The 24,950-nt window shown below is 42.4% G+C and overlaps 1 protein-coding gene across 1 annotated transcript in view; it reads left to right on the top strand.

The window, feature by feature from the left end:
• Positions 1–18,136, top strand: part of masp1 (MBL associated serine protease 1) — a 132,378-nt gene extending 114,242 nt beyond the window's left edge. The window contains exons 12-16 of the mRNA XM_059651172.1: positions 1,172–1,285; positions 7,996–8,190; positions 12,720–12,787; positions 16,571–16,670; positions 17,772–18,136. Of these exons, the coding sequence (XP_059507155.1) occupies positions 1,172–1,285; positions 7,996–8,190; positions 12,720–12,787; positions 16,571–16,670; positions 17,772–17,965 (671 nt within the window). The 3' untranslated portion in view covers positions 17,966–18,136. The remainder of the gene's footprint in view (positions 1–1,171; positions 1,286–7,995; positions 8,191–12,719; positions 12,788–16,570; positions 16,671–17,771) is intronic.
• The last annotated feature ends 6,814 nt before the right edge of the window (positions 18,137–24,950 follow it).

Below are 24,950 nucleotides of genomic sequence, written 5' to 3'. Positions count from 1 at the left end.
TCACTTTGAGTATGTCTACCTCTCTTTCAACCTCACTTCTATTGTGTCTGTCACCCTCCCCTACTCTTAACACTTGACACATTTGCTTCCCCTTATCTTCCCTAGGACGATACCTTTTCAACAAGTTTCAACAAGACAGGGTTCTAACATGGAGTGTCGCTAAGAACTAGCAGCCTGTGTAATCTGATTTTAGCAACTGCTGTTCATGTGATAGTTGCTTGGACAGGAGCTGATGTAAACATAGAACATAGAACAGTACAGCACAGAACAGGCCCTTCAGCCCACAATGTTGTGCCGATCATTGATCCTCATGTATGCACCCTCAAATTTCTGTGACCATATGCATGTCCAGCAGTCTCTTAAATGACCCCAATGACCTTGCTTCCACAACTGCTGCTGGCAAGGCATTCCATGCTCTCACAACTCTCTGTGTAAAGAACCCACCTCTGACATCCCCTCTATACTTTCCTCCAACCAGCTTAAAACTATGACCCTTCGTGCTAGCCATTTCTGCCCTGGGAAATAGTCTCTGGCTATCAACTCTATCTATGCCTCTCAGCAATAAAATGACAAAACAGCAATATAATGACAAATGGGAGCTTCCACTTCCAGTGAAGTGTGGCCTGTGCCATCTATGTACCCTCAGAAGCTTCTCTTTTCCACTTCCCTCCCACAATATTGTCTTTGAAGGGCTGTGTGTGGCTGGCAGTGATTGACCTGGTACACAGGTGGGCTTTAAATATGGTATTAGCAACAGAAATCCCAGAGTGTTGTGGAAGTGTCAGCTACTTCTGTTACTGGTGAGTGCATGATAATGTCACGATCATGGCTCCACAGGAACATGGTGCATTCACACCAAAGTGAACAGCAGATAATTTTGTGAGAAGACTTGCTAGAACCTACGGAGAGAAAATGACACTCTATGACACTCCCAAAATTGACAGCCATTTTTTGGTATAAGTCAGTTGACATTCTCAGACATATCTATAAGGATGGAGAATTAGAAGCAGCTTAATGGTGTCAGAATGATGCAATGAGTTTTGCTGAGCATTTTGTTGCTGCATGGTACTGTGTGCCAGGATAAAAAGTTTGATATTTTTCACAATAACAAAAATATAAGTAATTTCTTATATTTATTGCACCTAATCCTCTATTTCTGCTTGTTCTGTAGGGCAGAAGTGGATCATAACTGCAGCCCATTGTCTTCATCCTCCATATGACCCTGACAATCCAAATCTGAGCAACTTCCAACACATTAATGTCACATCGTTTAAAGTCATTTTAGGTTAGTATTTACACATTCTAAGGCCTAACGCTATCTCAACATGACAAGGTGGCTCAGACGAGCACCAGTGAGTGTCATGGGCTACTGCCTAGTGTTATCTGCAGTAAAGTGAGGAAGAGAGATAGTTTTAAAATTCTTACACAATTTGAGTAGGTTATTCTAAATTATAACAAATATTAAATGTTTCAGGAATTTGGTGAAATTACAGCAAAGAAATGTTGAATCATCTGGAGACAGATTTTCTGCATTGGTATATTAACTGGGCACGCCAGATCAAGGCATGATACCAGCTGCTGCTCACAATGGATGTTGCTGCCAGCGTCCTCTCTTCATTTTGGAAACGACAGTGCCTGCTTGGTCCTGTGTGGTACAGAAAAGCCATTTACTGATTTAACTAGAACAGTTTCTGACAGTTAACAACTAGTTACAAGTTACTTTGATCTGATAGACATTGTTACAAAGACTTTAAGGAGGATCAGATATCAATTGTCCCTCCTTTGATTCATAAAATCCCTACAGAGTAGAAACAGGCCATTCAGCCCAACAAGTCCACACTGCCCGTCTGAAGTGCATCCCACCCAGACCCATTCGCTTACATTTCCCATGTCTAACCCACCTAACCTAAATATTCCTGGGCACTATGGGCAATTTAGCATAGCCAGTCCACCTACCCTGCGTATCTTTGGACTGTGGGAGGAAACCGGAGCACCTGGAGGAAACCCACATAGACACGGGGAAAAATGCAAACTCCACATAGACAGTCGCCCGAGGCGGGAATCGAATCTGGGTCCGTGGCGCTGTGAGGCAGCAGTGCTAACCACTGACCCACCGTGCCACTACCATGAGATCCTAAGCTGTTTAGCTCACAATACCTTAAACCATTACAATGTCAGACAATCTCACAGGTGATGACGTACTTATATATTTATAAATGTGAGCTTGTAGTTCAAGAGATAGGCACAGCTTATAGTGCTCCTCACTATTAATTCTTTTAGAAGCATATTTACATTCTAACTAAAACAATAAAAGGAACTAGTTAGACCTCACCTAGAATACTGTGAACATTTTTGGTCTCCTTTTCAAAGGAAAGATATACTGGCATTGGAAGCACTCCAGAGAAGGTTCACTAGGTTGATCCTCAAAATGGAAAGATTTTCTTATGAGGAACGGTTAAGTACTTTGGTCAAAACTTTATCTCTTTATTCTTAAGGAGCCTTCAAAAATAACTTGAGTGAACTAACCTTTAATCCGGTTAAACAAATGTTTGACTGCTGATCTGCTTTAACTTGAATCATACAAACAAAACAGGAGGCTTAATAAACAATGTTAATCAAATCACTGACTACATGGCGTGCCTATGGTATCTGTGACCTTGGTTAGGTTATTGAAGATGATAGGACAGGTTGAAAGCATGCAACATCCTAGGTTTTATGAAAATTGGCATAGCGTACAAAAGCAAAGACAGTTAACTACACATATTTCCGTCTGACTGGTGCTATTCCTAGCATGCCATCGTGCATTCTCCATTGATCCAGGGTTGAAACTCTTATTTGATGGTAATAATGGATTGGAAAATATACCAGACGTCAATATTACACTTTGTGGTAGAATACAATTTCACTGCTCCTGATGGCCAACAGCAACTTATGATTTTGCTCAGTACTGAGTTACTAGATCTGTATAATGTCGGTCCATTTAGCACAATGATATCCTCGATGTGAAGGTAGAACTTTATCTTTGAAAGAATTGTGTGGTGGTCACTCATACTGTCATGGACAGTAGGCTGGTGAGAATGAGGTCCAGGATGTTTTTTCCCGTTGTTGGTTCTCTCAGCACCTACGACCTTTAGGACTCAATCAGCTTGGTCAGTTTTAGTGCTGCCCGGCCACTCTTGGTGATGTACACTGAAGACCCCACCCAGAATGCATTCTGCAACCATGCCACATTCAGTGCTTCCTGAAGTGTTGTTCAACATGAAGGAATACTGATTCATCAGTTGACACAGGCTGTTCATAATAATCAGGAGTAAGTTTCCTTGCCCATGATGTCATGAGCCTTCATTGGGTCTGGAGTCAATGTTGAGGATTCCCAGGGCATCTACCAACCAACTGAATACCATTGTGCCGCAAGCTCTGCTGGTTCTGTACTACTGACGGAACAGAACACATACAAGGATGGTAATGGTGATGTCTGGAACATTGTCTGCAAGGTACAATTCCATCAGTCTTTGACAGAGCTCTCCCAGTTTTGTCGCAACCTTCCAGATGGTTCAGGATCAGAAGGGTTGGGGAAAAACATCTGTCATTTCCATTGCCTAAGTTGATGCCAAGTGATCCATCCTATTTCCGCTCCTTTCTTTAGATTTTGTAGTGGTTTTACTCAACAAAGTTATTTGCTAGGCCATTTCAGAGGGTAGTTAAGAGTCAGCCACCATTATTGTGGGTCTGGAAACGCTCAAAGGCCAGGCCAGGTAAGGACAGCAGATTTCCTCTCATAAAGGACATTAATGAACAAGATCTTGAAATAATTTGTTCTGAAATTTTGATTTACATATAAACAATAATTTTCTTTTAGAGAGAGTAGGGAATATTGCACATTAATTGTGTTAAATCATATGCTGATTCACTTGTGGTCCAATAACTGGGAATGAAACAAAAGAAGTAGTTGCTGGGTTAGGCGTATTCTTGTGCTTGGTAATAAATACTTCTAAAATTGTGTAAAGATTAGCTGAAGGTCTATCCTTCATTTTTTTAAAGAATACTAAGCAGTATTCAGAGATAATGGGAACTGCAGATGCTGGAGATTCCAAGATAATAAAATGTGAGGCTGGATGAACACAGCAGGCCAAGCAGCATCTCAGGAGCACAAAAGCTGACGTTTCGGGCCTAGACCCTTCATCAGAGAGGGGGATGGGGGGAGGGAACTGGAATAAATAGGGAGAGAGGGGGAGGCGGACCGAAGAAGGAGAGTAAAGAAGATAGGTGGAGAGAGTATAGGTGGGGAGGTAGGGAGGGGATAGGTCAGTCCAGGGAAGATGGACAGGTCAAGGAGGTGGGATGAGGTTAGTAGGTAGATGGGGGTGCGGCTTGGGGTGGGAGGAAGGGATGGGTGAGAGGAAGAACCGGTTAGGGAGGCAGAGACAGGTTGGACTGGTTTTTGGATGCAGTGGGTGGGGGGGGGAGAGCTGGGCTGGTTGTGTGGTGCAATGGGGGGACGGGACGAACTGGGCTGGTTTAGGGATGCAGTAGGGGAAGGGGAGATTTTGAAACTGGTGAAGTCCACATTCATACCATTAGGCTGCAGGGTTCCCAGGCGGAATATGAGTTGCTGTTCCTGCAACCTTCGGGTGGCATCATTGTAGCAGTGCAGGAGGCCCATGATGGACATGTCATCAAGAGAATGGGAGGGGGAGTGGAAATGGTTTGCGACTGGGAGGTGCAGTTGTTTGTTGCGAACTGAGCAGGGGTGTTCTGCAAAGCGGTCCCCAAGCCTCCGCTTGGTTTCCCCAATGTAGAGGAAGCCGCACCGGGTACAGTGGATGCAGTATACCACATTGGCAGATGTGCAGGTGAACCTCTGCTTAATGTGGAATGTCATCTTGGGGCCTGGGATGGGGGTGAGGGAGGAGGTGTGGGGACAAGTGTAGCATTTCCTGCGGTTGCAGGGGAAGGTGCCGGGTGTGGTGGGGTTGGAGGGCAGTGTGGAGCGAACAAGGGAGTCACGGAGAGAGTGGTCTCTCCGGAAAGCAGACAGGGGAGGGGATGGAAAAATGTCTTGGGTGGTGGGGTCGGATTGTAAATGGCGGAAGTGTCGGAGGATAATGCGTTGTATCCGGAGGTTGGTAGGGTGGTGTGTGAGAACGAGGGGGATCCTCTTGGGGCGGTTGTGGCGGGGGCGGGGTGTGAGGGATGTGTCGCGGGAAATGCGGGAGACGCGGTCAAGGGCGTTCTCAATCACCGTGGGGGGAAAGTTGCGGTCCTTAAAGAACTTGGACATCTGGGATGTGCGGGAGTGGAATGTCCAGGGAATTGGAAGTCCTGGAGGAGATGGAGGGCGTGGGTGGTGTCACGGACATAGGTGGGGAGTTCCTGGACCAAAGGGGAGAAAATGGAGTCCAGATAGGTGGAGATGAGTTCGGTGGGGCAGGAGCAGGCTCCTCGATCATGACCCCACACCCGAGCACCAAACCATCATCTCCAACACCATTCATGATCTCATCACCTCAGGGGACCTCCCACCCACAGCCTCCAACCTCATTGTTCCCCAACCCCGCACGGCCCGTTTCTATCTCCTTCCCAAAATCCACAAACCTGCCTGCCCTGGTCGACCCATCGTCTCAGCCTGCTCCTGCCCCACCGAACTCATCTCCACCTATCTGGACTCCATTTTCTCCCCTTTCGTCCAGGAACTCCCCACCTATGTCCGTGACACCACCCACGCCCTCCACCTCCTCCAGGACTTCCAATTCCCTGGCCCCCAACACCTCATATTCACCATGGACGTCCAGTCCCTGTACACCTGCATTCCGCATGGAGATGGCCTCAAGGCCCTCCGCTTCTTCCTGTCCCGCAGGCCCGACCAGGCCCCCTCCACCGACACTCTCATCCGCCTAGCTGAACTTGTCCTCACACTCAACAACTTCTCTTTTGACTCCTCCCACTTCCTACAGACTAAGGGGGTGGCCATGGGCACCCGCATGGGCCCCAGCTATGCCTGCCTCTTTGTAGGTTACGTGGAACAGTCCCTCTTCCGCACCTACACAGGCCCCAAACCCCACCTCTTCCTCCGGTACATTGATGACTGTATCGGCGCCGCCTCTTGCTCCCCAGAGGAGCTCGAACAGTTCATCCACTTCACCAACACCTTCCACCCCAACCTTCAGTTCACCTGGGCCATCTCCAGCACATCCCTCACCTTCCTGGACCTCTCAGTCTCCATCTCAGGCAACCAGCTTGTAACTGATGTCCATTTCAAGCCCACTGACTCCCACAGCTACCTAGAATACACCTCCTCCCACCCACCCTCCTGCAAAAATTCCATCCCCTATTCCCAATTCCTCCGCCTGCGCCGCATCTGCTCCCACGATAAGACATTCCACTCCCGCACATTCAGATGTCCAAGTTCTTTAAGGACCGCAACTTTCCCCCCACGGTGATTGAGAACGCCCTTGACCGCGTCTCCCGCATTTCCCGCGACACATCCCTCACACCCCGCCCCCGCCACAACCGCCCCAAGAGGATCCCCCTCGTTCTCACACACCACCCTACCAATCTCCGGATACAACGCATTATCCTCCGACACTTCCGCCATTTACAATCCGACCCCACCACCCAAGACATTTTTCCATCCCCTCCCCTGTCTGCTTTCCGGAGAGACCACTCTCTCCGTGACTCCCTTGTTCGCTCCACACTGCCCTCCAACCCCACCACACCCGGCACCTTCCCCTGCAACCGCAGGAAATGCTACACTTGTCCCCACACCTCCTCCCTCACCCCCATCCCAGGCCCCAAGATGACATTCCACATTAAGCAGAGGTTCACCTGCACATCTGCCAATGTGGTATACTGCATCCACTGTACCCGGTGCGGCTTCCTCTACATTGGGGAAACCAAGCGGAGGCTTGGGGACTGCTTTGCAGAACACCTCCGCTCAGTTCGCAACAAACAACTGCACCTCCCAGTCGCAAACCATTTCCACTCCCCCTCCCATTCTCTTGATGACATGTCCATCATGGGCCTCCTGCACTGCCACAATGATGCCACCCGAAGGTTGCAGGAACAGCAACTCATATTCCGCCTGGGAACCCTGCAGCCTAATGGTATGAATGTGGACTTCACCAGTTTCAAAATCTCCCCTTCCCCTACTGCATCCCTAAACCAGCCCAGTTCGTCCCGTCCCCCCACTGCACCACACAACCAGCCCAGCTCTCCCCCCCCCACCCACTGCATCCCAAAACCAGTCCAACCTGTCTCTGCCTCCCTAACCGGTTCTTCCTCTCACCCATCCCTTCCTCCCACCCCAAGCCGCACCCCCAGCTACCTACTAACCTCATCCCACCTCCTTGACCTGTCCGTCTTCCCTGGACTGACCTATCCCCTCCCTACCTCCCCACCTACACCCTCTCCACCTATCTTCTTTACTCTCCATCTTCGGTCCGCCTCCCCCTCTCTCCCTATTTATTCCAGTTCCCTCCCCCCATCCCCCTCTCTGATGAAGGGTCTAGGCCCGAAACGTCAGCTTTTGTGCTCCTGAGATGCTGCTTGGCCTGCTGTGTTCATCCAGCCTCACATTTTATTATCTAAGCAGTATTCAGTTTGGTGATTAGTGAGACTTAAAAAAAGAGTTATTCAAAACCATTCAAAATTTTCTCTATTAATCCTTCTACAACCAAAAACTCCAGGTTAGTTTAATTCTTTGCAGCCTCCTCAAAAGCCCGCAAATGAGAATAATTAGTGGAAATTCACCTTGGTGAGCATTTGCATTGGAAGTTTTGTCAGGTTTCTGACTTGGGCTTCCTTGTAGCACAAATGATTCCAAAATCAATTTGTGCTTCATGTTCTGTGATCAATTTGCTGATTTTGCTGAGATAGGGAGAATTGATGTAGAAAAAACCAGCACAATCAAGTGGAAATTTCAGAACGTGACTTACTTCAGATTGGGACCCATGGATTGTGCTTATTTTCTCTGACCTCCCGGCCTCTCTGTTTCAGGGAGGCAGAAAACGTTGAGAAAAGAAGAAACAGAACAAGTGTTTCGTGCTAAAAGAATTATCTCTCACCCCTGTTACAATGGCTCAACCTTTGAATTTGACATTGCGTTGTTGGAACTCCCACATAAAGTGACAATAACAGACTATGTGATGCCAATCTGTCTACCAGAGAACTCCTTCTCAACTTTACGTACAGGTACATTGGGAATATCTTATAAATAAACCCAACACCATTGCAGTTGTGTTCAATTTCCTCTTGGCACAATTGTCTGATGTCCAACAGCTGGGATAGTGATCAGGAGGGAACTCATCCTGGCCTGTATGGGAGGGCCTGTTCCATCTAATTTAGCAGGGACAGGGGACAAGCAGTAAACTTCTGGAGGTCAATTTTAGACCACATATAGTTGGGACAGCCAACCAACTATGTCCCTCTCCTGGGCGACAGTCGCTGGTGGCCGTGAGCCTTTGGAGGCTGACTGTCTGGAAGGGCATTGCTGGAAGCAAAGAGAAACGGAAAGCTCAGCTAGCTGAGAAGAGGGCTCAGAGAAAACAGAGGCCAGGGAGTTATGCATCCTCTCAGCCCGCTGTCTCCCTCAGAGACTGCCATGCCAGATTGGGGCTCCTGAACCACAGCAGATGATGCTGAACCCAGGAACACAAAGTTGCTGGAAAAGCTCAGCTGGTCTGGTAGCATCTGTGAAAGAGAAAACAGAGTTAATGTTTCGGGTCCGGTGACCCTTCCTCAGAACCCAGGGTTGACTACAATGGCACAAACCATCATGATGAAACACAGGGCTGCCACTCTGCCATTGTTACCTTCAAGAAGTTAATGCAAATGGATCATTGATTTAAAGTTGTCACTGAGGCCGTGCAAACCTAGATGATAAGGTTTATTTATACAGAGGGTTAATGGGTATGGAATTAGGGGAGGGAGACCTTGTTAAGCATGTTCAAGAAATGGATAATTCTGTGGATGTAATAAAAACAGAAATTGTTGGGAAAACTCAGCACATCTGGCAGTATCTATAGAGAGAAAGCAGAGTTAATGTTTTGGGTCCAGTGACCCTTCTTCAGGACGGGTATTCTGTGAATGTGTTTGAATTTAGATTATTTAGAGTTGCGACACAAGTGATTAATCCACAGGACTGTAACAATACTGCCCTGGAATTAGATCAGTTATTCCTTCACGGCTGCTGAGTCAAAATCTAGTACTCCCTCCCTAACAGCACTGTGGCTGTACCTACACCACATGGGCTGAAGCAGTTAAGAAGGCAGCTATTAGCAATTAGAGATGGGTGACAAATATTGAGTCAGTGACATCAACATCCTGTGAATTAATGGATAAAAGGAAAATGAGTGCTGTGTTAATGTGATCTATTTTAAAGTTTTGATTTATTTGCTATTTTGGTCCTAACTGCCGATTACCATAGTTTGAACCTGCCTCAGGTTGTCTTATTCGATGACCTGCACGTGTTACATTGGGTGCTGAATAGATCCAAGCTTCCCTGACCAGTTAATGACCTATTATGATCGCCACAGAAAATCTAACATTTTAAACAAATATACAAATTTCCTAGTCACATATGGGAATTACTGAAGGATACGATCTCATGTTTTATGCCTTTTATTATAACAAACTAAAATCAATATCAGACAAACACTAAATGGACACATAATACACCTAACCAAAGAAAATATACTTTTGCATTAGTTGTCTAACAATCAACATGTATCACAACTTCCAAGTGTGTCCAGCACATGTTGAGTGAACAAGTGATTAATATGTCTTACATAGCGCCCTTTCAATTTGCAATGATTAATCTGAAGCAGATCAGCAATCAATCATTTGTTTAACAAGTCAAAAGTTTGTTTATTATAAGTCCTTACTGAAAGTACCTTAAGGATAAAGAGATAAAGTCAGAACAAGAAATTACTGTTACCAAGATTGGAAAAGTAGCAAGAAGACAAAAAAGTTAGAAGAAAAACCTTTGAATAAGCTTCCGTGGTATAATCCTGGGGCTTGTTGCTTGTGCTCCCCATCCCTGAAGCAAATGGATCAAAGCTTGAAGTCAGATCCAGCAGCTGTGATGGTTTCTGTAAGTTGGTTAGTTGATGTTTCCTTGTAAAAGTAGATCTATAGGTCAGAAGAAAATTCCTGGCTTCAGGTCTGTAAGCTGCATATTTACTTTACAGAAGACCAACAAGTGTTTCAAGATCTTGCTCTCTGTCTTGCCATTTCTGTCTGCCTAGAGAGGTGTATTCTTCCTGATGGTACAATGTGCAAAAATGTTCTTTGTTTAAGCAGCTTGTCGTTTAAATCATTCGTAATGGCCGCTGTAACCAGGTGACCCATGCAATAAACTAACTATTGTTCCATGTAAAGCACTGGCATTCTGGACACAGCTCAGCTCCCACTGAAGGCTTTGCTCTATTGAATTTGAAATTCTCATTCTCACAATGAGTCAAGGAATTTCATTAATTCCTGAACAAGAAATGTTTTATCATATCTTTCTACAGTGATACAGTCAGTTGCCTTTTTGCAGCCAAGTTTCCTTGCCCAGACTGGATACATTATCCTTTTCTTAACAAATAGTGGCAGTCTTAAACTACCTTTTAATGTGGAGATTAAAATGTACTTCTTAGTTTGCTGATGGCACAGAACTAGGCAGAAGCATTGGTTGTGGAGGATGCTTCAATGGGATTTGGAGAGACTAAGCCGGAGAATATAAATACTGAAGATGGAATACAAGATGGAAAAATGTGATGTTTTCCACTTTGGTCAGAAAAAAACGTGTTGAACTTTAAACGTACTTGATAAGTTGATGAGTCACAGAAAGTTAACATGAGGTAAACAAGCAATTAGGAAGGCAAATGCCACAATAGGCTTTCTTGCAAGAAGATTTGATAAATGAATGAAGATTTTTTTTTGGAGATAATGGGAACTGCAGATGCTGGAGATTCCAAGATAATAAAATGTGAGGCTGGATGAACACAGCAGGCCAAGCAGCATCTCAGGAGCACAAAAGCTGACGTTTCGGGCTTGAAGGGTCTAGGCCCGAAACGTCAGCTTTTGTGCTCCTGAGATGCTGCTTGGCCTGCTGTGTTCATCCAGCCTCACATTTTATTATCGAAGATTTTTTTTTTACTGCGTTTGTATAAAATAAAAACATAAAATGCTGGAGAGACTCACTAGGGAGACTCATCGGGTCTGGCAGCATTTGTGGAGACTGAAACAGAGTTAAGGTTTCGAGTCCAGTATGACTCCACTCATGACATTCCTTCCTGATTATTGGCAAAAATTAAAATGTACAGTGGAAGCAGAGTTGTTGTATATTTTCAAAGTAGAGGTGAATAGATTCTGAGTAAGCAAAGGGGTATAAGATTATCAGGGAGGGGAAATTTCTGATTTTAAGTTATAATCAGTTCAGCCATGATCATATCAAATGATGCAACAGGCTTGAGTGGCTGATTGGCCTACTCTTGCTCCTTGTTTGTATGCTCAGATGTTTTTCCTTCTCAATCAGGCATTTATTGCTGGGAAACAGCATTAGCACAAGATGGAGTGAGCAACACGTCATGCAGCGCTAATGAGCACTAGCACCTCCAAGAAGTGCCAATCAGCTCCTTAAAGCTTGTCCAGGCAGCAATTCTATGCACAAGCTTCCGTTCTTTCTCAAGATAACATCTTGAACTAAATGTGGACTAAACTGTCATTTAGCTTATGTCCCCTAATTTGATATCAGAGGCCATTTGTTTTTTGTATTTATTCATGAGATGTAACCATCATTGGCTGGACTAGGGTTCATTCTCGATTTCTCACTATCCTGGAGAAGGTGATGGTGAGGTGTCTTCATGAATTGTTGTACACCATTTGGTGAAGGTACCTGACAACACTGTTGGGGAGGGAGTTAAAAGATTTAATTCAGCGACACTAAAGGAATGGTGATATATTTCCAAGGCTAAACAGTGCATGACTTGGAAAGGTAACTTTACAGTAGTGGTGTTCCCACGTATCTTCAGCTCTTGTCCTTCTAGATGGTAGTGGCCACGTGTTTGGAAGTTGCTGTCGAAGGAATCTGGGTGAATTTCTGCAACGCATCTTGTAGCTGCTGTAACCATCAGTGGTGGTGGATAAAAAGCCAATCAAGTGGTGTAAATGGTTCTGGGCTTTTTGATTGTAGTAAACGCAATAATCCAGTCCAGCTATGGGGGGAGAAATTATCTAATCAACCTGCTCAGTTATAACACATTCTGGAGCAAGTGGGACTTGAACTCAAGCATCCTTGTTCATAAGTAAGGACACTAACACTGAGCAAAGATGTTCCCAGCTATGTGGGATTAGAATTTGGCTGCAGAGCCTGGAGGCAGTTTGCTAGTGGTCTCCACAGAGTATTGAGCCATTACTGACAATTCCAAACAATTCACCCTGATACTCCAAACATCAAGCATTGAGGAACCAGCTGGTCTACCATCCCATTATTCATTCATCCCACCAAATACGACCTTCTGGGGATTACATGCCACTCTGAACTGTGGCCAACATTCTTCACAGCACCCAAAGGCTATAAAGAACCTACTGCAGTCCTCGTACTGCATTTGTTAAAATGATCTCCACCCTCATTCGGGATTAATGCTGAAACTGTCCCAACTGTATTGTCTAATTGGAAATGTCCTTGATGTTGTTGTGTTTTGAATACTAACATTTTCCAATGTTTTGTTTTAAAGATGATATGGTGATAGTCAGTGGATGGGGCAAACAGTTCCTGCATTCAATTCCCGAAACTCTGATGGAGGTAAGTTTGCCATTAACAAGTTACTGAACATGCAGAAAATTCTCTGCAGCACTCCAACTTTGTGCAGCTCTCATTATTTGACCCTTGCTGTGTGTGACCATCAATTGCAAATTTCTGTCCAAGTCACTCACTATCCTGACTTGGAAATGTGTCACCTTCCTTCAGTGTCATTGGGTCAAAGTCCTGGAACTCCCTCTCTGATAGTGTTGTGGATCCAACTACATTAAACTGACTTTTTTTTTATTCATTCACGGGATGAGGGCATCATTGGCCAGGCAGCATTTATTGCCCATCCCTTATCGCCCAGAGTCAATGACATTGCTATAGGTCTGGAGTCACATGTAGTCCAGAACAGGTAAGGATTTGAACCTGGATCCCCAGAACATTATCTGGGTCTCTGGATTAACAGTCCAGCGATAATACCACTAGGCCATCGCCTCCCAGCTCTAGAAAGCTGCTCAGCATCACTTTCCCAAGCATGGCTAGCACAAATTGTTAACTTACAACTCACTATTAACTAAATTCCACCCAGTTTTAAAAAGTTCCCATACGCAAAAAGAGGCAAGACACAAATATTATGGGTGGGAAAGAAGCAAAAATAATAGCTAGTGAAGTATCCAGTATCAAGCATGGTCCAAATTGTAGGCATCATTAAGATGTTTTCCTTTAGTTGCTTTTAACTCTTTGATGAGGTCTTGAGGTGACACAGCCACTAATTCATGACCTTCCACTCAATGTTTGGGGTTTTAACCTTTCAGTATCTCTGAAAGCAATTTTTCCCCTTTTTGGCTTAAGAAGATAATTTGTAGACGGAAATGGACAGTAGCTAGCTGTTCAGGATTTTGTTTTACTTCTCCACTTACAGGAAGGAGAAACAGATGTTTTCTCCTTTACAGGCTGGATGCTACTGTTGTATTGTCCAAACACAATACTGTAGCCTGTTCTCCAAGAACCAATCAAGAAGTTGTTACTATACTCAGTACTCCTTACTACACACAACTGATCCTGTTGAAAACAAGTCAAAATTTTGACACAGATCAGAAATGCCCCTGGATACCCACTCACAGAGCTGAAGAATATAACAAACTCTCCCTGTGCTTAAATGAGACCACCTTGTAAATACAACGCACAATGAATTCCAGTAACTGAGATAGCAAGAATTGCAGATGCTGGAGTCAGAGTCAATATATTGTACAGCTGAAGGGACACAGTAGATCAGGCAGCATCAGAGGAGCAGGAGAGTTGCATTTCGGTCAGGACTCTTCTTCAGGACTTCACCAGGCCTGAAGAAGGGTCCCGACCCAAAACCTCCAGCTCCTCTGATGCTGCCTGACCTGCTGTGTTCCTGCAGCTCCACACTGTACTGACTCTGAATTCCAGTAACTTATTTTTAAACAAAGCTATGTCTTCTACAGTTTCTTGGTTTAAAGCTGTATCTATTCCTATTTTTAAATGCACAGTGCAAAGAATAAAAGTATTTTTCCATAAATCATCTATAATCTGTACACAGAATAGTAATTTTTATAATTAAACTTGAGAACACACAATTCTGTATTACTTACATTCTCATTAGCTGGAGAAACAAACAGGCTTGACTTGATTTCTGTGAATTTCTAGACTATTATAATAATTTTTGAACATTACTACCTCATCAATATTTAGCAGATGTTTCTGGATTGACTCAGACATATGGGTGAATCTACTGCAACATAAACCTGTTTTAGTTAGGCCTCCTACAAACCAAAAACCTCTGTGAAGCATGCTGCATCATTTAACACTGCAGATGAAATCCTGATTTTTTTTTCATTTCTTGTGTATCATAACTGGACTATACCAGAACCAACAAAATAAATATTTCACTTTTGTCAGCCTTGCATCCAATCCCAGGTACTGCTGCCTACAAGTAAAAAGCTCAATATTGTCTTCTTTGGAAGGAGTAATCATTGAAGGTGATGGATAGGGGTGCCATGAATTGTCACAACTCTCTGGAGTATTGCATTGGAAATCAAGTCCCGTTATTCCCAGAATCTTCACAAAAGCAAAAGTTTTTAAAAGAAATATACAAAATTCATAAACTACTTGATTTGCAGACCTAGACTGATAGAAAGCATGGTCCAGATTTCCGTACTTAACACAAAATCACTGTTTATTACAGGTCATTATATTTGCTACTATAAATAATTAAAGTAAATTAAGCAAAGTCTACAAATTAAAACTGTAAATCTCTTATAAACTCCTCTCTACACACATACAGACATGCAAATAAAACAGGGAAAAAAATGTGGGCAGAGGGAAACACTGGGAAAACATTTCAATAATCTTTGTTCATAAAATCTGTTGGGATTTTGCTAAAAAGGTTTCTTCTCAAAACTTCCTTATTCCAAATCCTTCTATTGGTTTGCAAAAGGCACAGGGTGACTGTTTCACTTGTCAAATATCTCTGACATATCCAATTCAAGTTACAACTTGTAGCATCTGCTAACAATAAGTAGTAGGAGCCAAATTAAGCCATTCAGCCCATTGAGTCTTCTCCGCCATTCAATGAGATCATGACTGTTCTGATAATTCTCAACCTATATTTCCCTATAATCCTGGATTCCCTTACTGATTAAAAATTTGTGTATCCCAGCCTTGAGTATGCTTAATAACGCAGCATCAACCGTGAGGAAATTCCACAGATTTACTAACCTCAGAGAAGAAATTCCTTCCTTATCTCTGTTTTAACTGTGTGCTCTTTTATTCTGAGACTGTGCTATCTGATATTAGATTCTCCTACGAGGGAAACAAAATTTCTGCACAAACCTGACAAGTCCCTTAAGAGCTTTCGTTGTTTCGATAGTTTGCTTCGCATCCTTCTACGTTCCAACAAGTACAGGCCAATATACTCAACTTCTCCTCATAAGACGGTCCCTTTATACCTGGTATCAACCTACTGAACCTTCTCTGGACTGCCTCCTATGCTCGTATATCTTTCCTTAAATATGGGGTCCAAATTTGTTCACAATAGTCCAGCTGTGATCTGATTAGTAGTTTATACAGTTTTAGCAAAACCTTTCTACTTTTATACTCCATTCCCTTTGAAATAAGGCCAACATTCAATTTCCATTCCATTGTACCTGCTGTGCTTGGATGCTAACTTTTTGTGATTCATGGATGAGGACTCCTAAATCTCTCCGTTCTGTAGCTTTCTGTTGTCTTTCTCTATTTAAATAAAATTAACATCTTCTATTCTTCCCTTCAAAGTGCATAACCTCACATTTTCCCACATTATATTCCATGTGTCAAGTTCTTTTTCCCACCAGCTAGACATGTCTAGATCCCTCTGCAGACTCTTTGTGTAATCCTCACCAGTTATTTTCCCATATATTTTTGTGTCATCTGCAAGATTGGTAAAAGTACATTAACTTACTTCATCCAACTTTGGCGGAAAATTTTCATGCAAAGTAACTGAGTTTCTGTTTCACCTCTGGTAAAGTTACAGCAACAGAACTCTTCACTTGTATCTTACAAATAATTATCATCCCTAGCACTTATCCAGTTAAGAAAAGATACACAAATTTTCTTCAGTTTAAAGTGGTTTACTGCAGAGAAGTGAGAGCCAGTATGTTGTGGCTTGTGCAGATCTACTGGTTCCTCTTCTGATCTCACTAGCTTCTCTCTGTATATAAATCTTTGTCATTGATAATGGTCCCTAGTTTACAAACCAATCGCTTACCTTGTAAACACCCCATCAGCTCTAATTCAACAATTAATTCAAACTTTCCTTGCTTTCTTTTGTTTTAGATTGAGATTCCTATTGTGGACCATGACAAATGCAAGAATGTTTACTCTCAACTTGGGAGACAAGTAACAGATGACATGATCTGTGCAGGTCTGAAGCAAGGTAAGCACTGTCCCTTCCATCCATTCAGATGACATCAGATGAGACAACCATTCATTGTTATGCAGATGTGTTTGTTCGAGTGCATCTCTCAGCAATGTGCACTTGTGTATGTCTCATAGCACTGTGTGTGTGTCTTACATCAGTGTGTGTCACACAGCTCTATGTGAGCACGTTTACATGTTACATATCAGGTGCCCATCTCACAGCAGCATTTGTGTGTGCGTTGTATCCCTTAGCAGTGAGTCTGTGCACGTATCCATTCAGACTACAGTCAGCAAAGCAGTGCCACATTATCATCAAGTAGAAGTAGAGCAGTATGCCATACAACATACAACATGTATAACAATTTTGGTTAGCTAATGGCAACCCCACCTCCCAATTCAGTTTAGGCACCCCACATCGACCTCAGTCATCCAATTCCCACAGCTCCTCTATGATGTTGAATTGGGTCAGGAATGATCCTGAATAAATGTCCTGACAAACCTTTAAGGTATATCTTCCACTTTCAACCCTGATAGATTCCAAAACTATGAACCTTGATCTTTCACTCCTATTTCTGTTAAAAGATATTTCGTTTCACCTGCCATCATCTTTGTAAGTTACTCATTTAATTACACGTAATCTTTGCCAACACTGAGAAACCAGGTCCATGTGTGAAGATACGGAATATTTCATGATACAGTTATCTAGAATTCTCATACAAGCAGCAATTGATGGGAGTAGACTTCAACACCATGACCAGGTTTAGAAGCTGTTCCCAATTGGGGTAGGGGTGAGAATCAGAGGGCACAAATTTTAAGCAATGGCAAAAGAACCAAAGACTACATAAGAAGAAACTATTTTATGTAGTGAGCAGCATGAATCTAAAAGCATACCCTGCCTTAGAGTGTGATAGTTGCAGAGCTAGGTGTGGTTTGTGAAAGAGAATTGGATTAGCACGTGAAGATATGACAATAACAAAGTTGGAGAAAATGTGGGGATAATGAAACCAGATAAATCACCCTTTTCAAGATCCCTTACAGATAAAAATGGCCTCTTCCTTTGTTATAACTATTCAGTGATTCTCTCTGTGAATTTAATTGCTTTTGCTGATGATTCCAGGTGGGAGTGATGCCTGCCAAGGAGATTCTGGGGGCCCAATGGTGGCGCTAGACAATGAAACAAATCGCTGGTTCCTGGTAGGGACAGTCTCGTGGGGAGATGGCTGTGGAGAGGACAACAGATATGGAGTTTATTCTGATGTCAGGAAAAGCCTAGAGTGGATCCACAATGTAACAAAAGTCAAGAACTTTTGATAAATTTTAGGAACTCAAACCTCAAAAATATCAAATTGTTTTCAATCGTTTTTACTGCAACTTTGAATGAGTTTTCTGTAGAACAATCTATTGTAAATATTTCATTCCTTTGGGTAAATTATATAATTATAACACCAAAAATCAGCAACACATTTCTGTCTAAGTCATGAAGGCGATCAGAAACATTCACCTTGGTATGAATCTGCTCTTTTAATAAAGGAAGTATTTTAGCTTTATCATATTTTCTGATTTTCATTTATGAAACCCACCATCCAGCCAACATTAAATTCACCAGCCTTCACAGCCCTCTCTATGTCAATATTGAGGACTCCCACCAACAAATCTAGAATTAAGGAGCGTGTCAACCAGGGAGCAACAAGAACATGCTATTCAGTTTCTCATCTCACCAATCCCCCACATGCCCCAGATAAGTCACTCATCTGGAGAAATGCAGTCACATCACAAGAAGAGGAACAATGGCATGGTCATGATGGAAATGGGCTGGTAACCAGATCCCAGTAGGAGAGCTAGTCATCAGAATGGCGATCATGCACGACATTACTGGATAATTATAATACACAACTGATACACCAGTCTCGTTTAGGGAAGGAAATCTGCTGTTCCTTACCTGGTCTGTCCTATATGTGACTCCAAACCCACAGCAATGTGGTTGATTCTGATCTGCACTTAGAAATACCCTGTCAAGCCACTCAGTTGCACTGAATTGCTACAGAAAAGCCAAGGAACATTCAAAACAAATACAACACCTGGCATTAATCAAAGCACCAGAAACAACAAAGGCACACGATGATGAGTCAGCTCTGCAAGATCTCTTCCTCATAAGAACTACAGTGCAGTTAGCTTATATCTGTTATATGGAAATGCTAGAAGCTGTTATTAAAGATGTTATGGCAGAGTACTTAAAAACAGTCAAAGTAATCAGGCAGAGTCAATGAAAGGGAAATTATTTTATTAGTTGTCTTTGAACAAGTAACATGTACTATGGATAAAGAGGGACTGGTGTATTTGCTGTCCTTAGATTTCCAGAAAACATCTGTTAGGAGCCACATCAAAGGTTATCGTGAAATTAAAGCTCATGGTATAGAAGGAATCATGCTGGCATGGACAGAAGATTGACTGGCAAATAGGAACCAGACAGTAGGCATAAAATGATCTTTTTCTTATTGGCACAATGTTGTGAGTGGTGTGCCACAGGGATTGTTGCTAAGACTTCAACTGTTTACAATTTTTTTTAACTGACTTGGATGAAGAGACAGAAAATGCAGTTGTTAAATTTGCTATGAGACAAAAATGGGCAGGAAATTAAGTTGTGGCGAGCAAACAAGGAGGGAGAAAAGGGATATAGGTATAGTTCACTAATGTCCTCTAGGGAAGGAAACTGCCATCCTTACTTGGGCTGGCCTACATGTGACTCCAGACCCACAGCAATGTGGTTGACTTTCAACTGCCCTCTGGGCAATTAGCAATGGGCAATAAATCCTGGTCAGCCCATGCCCTCATCCTATGAATGAATAAAGAAAAAAATACCAGAAGGCTGGGGAAAATCAGCAGGTCTGACAGCATCTGTGAGAAGAGGAACAGAGTTGATGTTTCGAAGCTGTTATGATTTTTCTTCAGAACTCTTAAGTGTGACTTGTTAACTGGACTGTTAGTTGTCAAGACATTTAAGAAATTACCTGTGCACAAAAGCATCTACCCCTGGGAAATAATTTAGCTGGACTAAAAGTTACAGCTTTATCTTCACAGAAAGTCCATATGAGGCCAAAAAGATGGAAGAGTTGCAAGAACATGTTCCAGGTATCTTTTCATTGAGTGTAGTGGCCAGAGTAATGGCAGTCTATTACCAGATATAACAGTTAGACCACTAGTGATTGGTAGCATAACTGATACTCTATTTAAGAACAAGGATCATTTAAAAGAAGTGCTTGGCACTTCTTCGTTACTTGAAGCTCAGGAAGAAGATTCACAATTAAGTAAAGTAACACAGCCCACACAAGCTGAGGCTGACGTGGTTCCAGAGAGCTACTATTTTAGAAATGGAGTTTGGATGAGTATATTCAGCCATCATCGTAGGCTTGCTGGACGATTCTTTATCAAATACTGTCCAGGTATCGTAAGGACATGTAGCAAGTAGCACATGAAACTCCTATGCTAGGACATAAAGAAATACAAAAAACACAAGCATCAATAAACAGGTATTTTACATAAGACTTCATAATGACGTACTGCAGTTCAGTGAAAGGTGTCAGACAAGTCAGGCGGTAAGAAAACCCCAAAATGCAATTAAGCCAGAACCTTTGGGAGACATATCGGTTTTTGAAGAAGGATTCAGTCACGTGTCACTGGATTGTGCAGGACCATTCCTGAAAGCAAGAGCGGGGGACATCAGTATATCTTTACAACTATGGATAACACAACCCGATTTCCTTTAAGGATTGGCAGTGGAAAGGCTAACTCACTTTTCTAGGTAATTGTGGATCATCAATTGAGATATAGTCTGATCAGGGTTCTTCAGGGCATTATGAGCAATGTTGATATCAAACAATTGAGGTCAACTGCACATCATTTACAGGGCGTTATGAGCAATGTTGATATCAAACAGTTGAGGTCAACTGCATATCATTTGCAAACACTGGGAGCTTTGGAAATATACCATCAGGCTCTCAAAAATATTTTAATGCCCAAAATGATAAATTGTTATGAATATCTACATGGCTGGGACAAAGGTCAGATTTCTTACAATTTGCTTCCAGTGATCTCCTCAAATGGGGTTTAATCCATTTAAATTAATTTACAGGCATGAGGTTACATGTCCATTAAAATTGAGTAGGGAGAAGTTCTTGAATCAAAAGATGATGTTCAATGTTGGATTCAGTTGGGGTGGCTCAGTGGTTAGCACTGCAGCCTCACAGCGCCAGGAACCCAGGTTCAATTCCAGCCTCAGGTAACTGCCTGTGCAGAGTTTGCACATTCTCCCCGTGTCTGCGTGGGTTTCCTCCGGGTGCTCCGGTTTCCTCCCACGGTCCAAAGATGTGCAGGCTAGGTGGATTAGCCATGCTAAATTGCCCATGGTGTTCAGGGGTGTGTGGATTATAGGGGGATGGGTCTGGGTGGGATGCTCTAAGGGGCAGTGTGGACTTGTTGGGCCAAATGACCTGTTTCCACACTGTAGGGAATAATCTAATTACTTGTTCATGTTTCTAGAAAATCTTACATGTGCATGTAAGCTAGCAGAAGAGCTTCTGAAAGTTTCACAGATGAAAATGAAAGAAAAATATTCAGCAACTAGGTCATTTCAAGTGGACACAAATTATTGTTTCTTTTGCCTTTGCAAAACGAACCTCTGAAAATGAAATTAAGTGGTCTATACAAAGTAGTTAGGACAGCTAGTAAAATGACTTATCTGATAAATACTCTGATCATAGGAAGAATTAATGGCACATAAATACGTTGAAAAGGTATCATCATAGGGAAGAGAATAAGAAACGTGTGTCAGGTGATAACAGAAGTGGAAGATCATGGAGATAATGAGAGTGAGGTGGAAGGAGAGGTAGACAGTTCTCAGAGTGAACTACAACTTGACTTGCTAACACAGAAGTACTAGGACAGGTAAATACTCTGTTATATATTTAAAGAGAGGAAACCCAAAATATGTTCTAAGATCATTTAGAAAGTATAAGGCAATCTGTAGCTAAACACCTGACTGTACTACATTAGGTAGACATGAAGTGAACGTAGGAGAATCAGGAGCGATAAAGCTACATCTTTATTGGTCAAGGCTGGCTGTTTGCAGTTGACACCAAAATTTATTGTACAGTTGACAGTAAAGATGATTATCTAAGAATACAAAGGGATCTTGATCAATTGGGTCATTGGACTGAGGAGCAGCAGGTGGAGTTAATTTGGATAAATGTGAGGTATTGCATTTTGGTGAAACAAACAAGGACTTATACAGTTCATATTAAGGCCCTGGGTAGTGCTGTTGAACAGACAGACGGTGGTGGGGGGGGGGGGGTCAGGTACATAATTCTTTGAAATTTGCATCACAGGTAGGCAGGATGGTTAAGAAAGCATTTAGCATGCCTGCCTTCATTGCTTTGGCCATTGAGTATAGAGTTTGAATGTCATGTTGAGGTTGTACAGGACTTTGGTGAGGCCACTTTTGGAGTAGAGCGTATAGTTCTGGTCACCCTGCTTTAGGAAAGATAATGTTAAATTGGAGAGGGTTCAAAAAGATTTACCAGGATGTTGCTGGGACTGGAGGATTTGAGTTATAAGGAGAGGCTGGATAGGTTGGGACTTTTCTTACTGGAGTGTAGGACGTTGATGGGTGACCTTATAAAGGTTTATAAAAGCACAAGGGGTATCGATAAGGTGAATTGCAAATGTCTTTTCCCTAGGGTGGCGGAGTTCAAAACTAGAGGGAAAATATCTAACGAGAGTACAGAAAGATTTAAAAGGGACCTGAGGGCTAACATTTTCACACAGAGGGTGGTTTCTATGTGGAATGAAGAACTGGTAGATGCAGGTACGGTTACAACTGTTAAAGGCATTTGATAGCTACATGAACAGGAAAGGTTTAGATGTAAACACAGGTAAATGGGACTAGTCTACTTTGGGAAACTTGATCGGCATGTTCCCATGCCGTACAACTCTGTAAGCTCTGGTGGAAACAGTTTCAATACATACTGAAAAGCTGCTTGATTGAACCTACTCTAACATGCTGAGTTTACCTATTGAGTTAGTTCCTAAACTGGAGAGAACACATTGATTCTGTATGGATTAAAGAAAGGCAAATTCAATTGTGAAGACACATTTGAATCCTATTCCACTGTTAGAGGAATAGTATTTTTGACAGGGTATCATTTCTTTCTAAGATTGAGGTTGTAAATCCATGTCTTTTCTTATTGCTCTGAATTTTTAATTGTGGATTGAATGGCTATCATCAGACATGATCATTTTGAATAATACAGCAGACTCAAAAGGCTGAATGGCCTACTCCTAGCCTTGTGTTCTAAGTTTCTGCAAAATGGGTAAGTAATTGCTTTAAAGCCTTAGAAGCTGAAGGATTATTATGCATTTGAAAGCAAGTAAATGACATTCACTGTATGTACTGTTTGCACAGCTGAAGCAGCTTGCACAACAGTTCCAGCAGCAGCAGAAGATGCAGACCAGCAAAACCGAAGGATGTCCACAAACAGAGATTCAGCTGGCAACAAGTAGTTGATGGGGGTTTAAACAATATTTGGAGAAGGCATCAAATCTCAAATGCTCAGACATTCTGTTTTGTCTGCAATAAAAGTCACATTAACCCTAAAGGAAAGAGTGTATTTCCCCTTCAGCAATTTCTGTAAACTGTGATCTTTAAGAAAGGATAAATAGATATGTGTTGTTGTTTGTGTAACACATATTTTGTAATAAACCATATTTTTGAAATAGTGTTTCATCTTATAAGGGTGGAGGCAAGTAAAGATAAAATGCTTTTTTTCTGTACTTTTGATTGTATGCTGAAATGAAAAAAAGACTGTTAGAACTGTGGAAGTGATTCATTACTTGGTGCTTTAAAAGCAGGTTATTGGCACTCATTGTAAGCGTTTTTTACATTGCTGTTTGTTCAAACAGTGGGACAGAATGTGGCTTACAAAATTTAACTGGCAGTGTATACAACATGATGTTCAGCCATTAACAAATAGCTGACTAGCTTATGGAATAGGAACCAAGTGTCGATGACAAGACATTTTGTCTATCACCAATGATGTTCTTGGCTCCCAAATAGCTGAACAATTGTTGGCATGAACAAGATAGCCAGAACCCTTTGGACCTCTGAGAAACAAGTGTTTTCTTTCTTTCTCTAGTAAGAAATTCGTAGAGCCTTAAGTAAATCAGTTTGTTTCTCTTACCTGGTGTTGTGAGCTACTGCTTTTAGCTAATAAATCAGACATATTACAATTTGTGAACTAGTTCCTCTGTACATTCTGCAAGTAAGTGAAACTACCTGCAGAGAGATCATTGAGCTGCAAGTCCTGGTAAACAAAAGGGATCATCTCAGTGAGCCCTGTGGACATGGACCATTGAACTGCTTTCCCAGTTTTTCCCTTCACCCAAAACACCTGTGTTTCTTTTTTTTCCTGTCTGTATGCATGTGTAAGGGGAGTTTTATAACAGGGTTAGCGTTTTAACTCATAGAGTTATTGTTGATGTTCTGTAGTTGTTGAACTGTAGTTAGAACATATTTATTATAATAAGGTCATTCTTGTGAAGCACAGAAACCTGACCAATGTTTTGTAAACCTGGGTCGAAAAGACATACTTTGAATAATTTGATAAAATCTTTAATTTTTGTGACAACTCCATGAGTAACAGAGCTTGATTTCTAGTCTACTACCCCAGTGAGACATGACATCGCTCCTTCCTAAACACAAAATATCTTTGAATATTCAGTTCCCAGTTCCGGTCACCAAGCTAACATGTGTCTCTATTGGCAATAATATTTTAACCTTTAGATTATCTGCGTAGTTGCAAATGCTGCATGCATTCAGGTATATCCTCCACTTTGTCTCTTTTTACATCATTGAGGCATATTCAATGCACAATTAATTCCTCAAATGTTCATTTCTCCCTCACAACTTTTCAACTTAATGTTACCAGATTAATTTCCTTCTAACCGCCAGCTTCCACTGCCCTAACAAGCTAGTCCAAGCTAATCCAAGCCTGACAGCACTCACAAATCCTACTGCAAGTCTCAGGGAATCTGTCTCAGTCCTGCTAAAATGTATTCCAACCAGCTTATACAGGTCCCTCCTTCCCCAGAACCAATCCAAATGCCTCAAAAATCTGATGCCCTCCCTCTTAAAAGTTCTCCAGCCACATGTTCAATTGATCAATTCTCCTATTCTTATGCCCACAAGCACTCACTGGGAACGATCTCGAGATTTTTATCGAGATCCTACCTTTTAATTTCTTCT

The sequence above is a fragment of the Stegostoma tigrinum genome, chromosome 14, assembly GCF_030684315.1.
Source record: "Stegostoma tigrinum isolate sSteTig4 chromosome 14, sSteTig4.hap1, whole genome shotgun sequence".
Classification (NCBI taxonomy): domain Eukaryota; kingdom Metazoa; phylum Chordata; class Chondrichthyes; order Orectolobiformes; family Stegostomatidae; genus Stegostoma; species Stegostoma tigrinum.
This window is presented reverse-complemented; position numbering and strand designations above follow the sequence as displayed.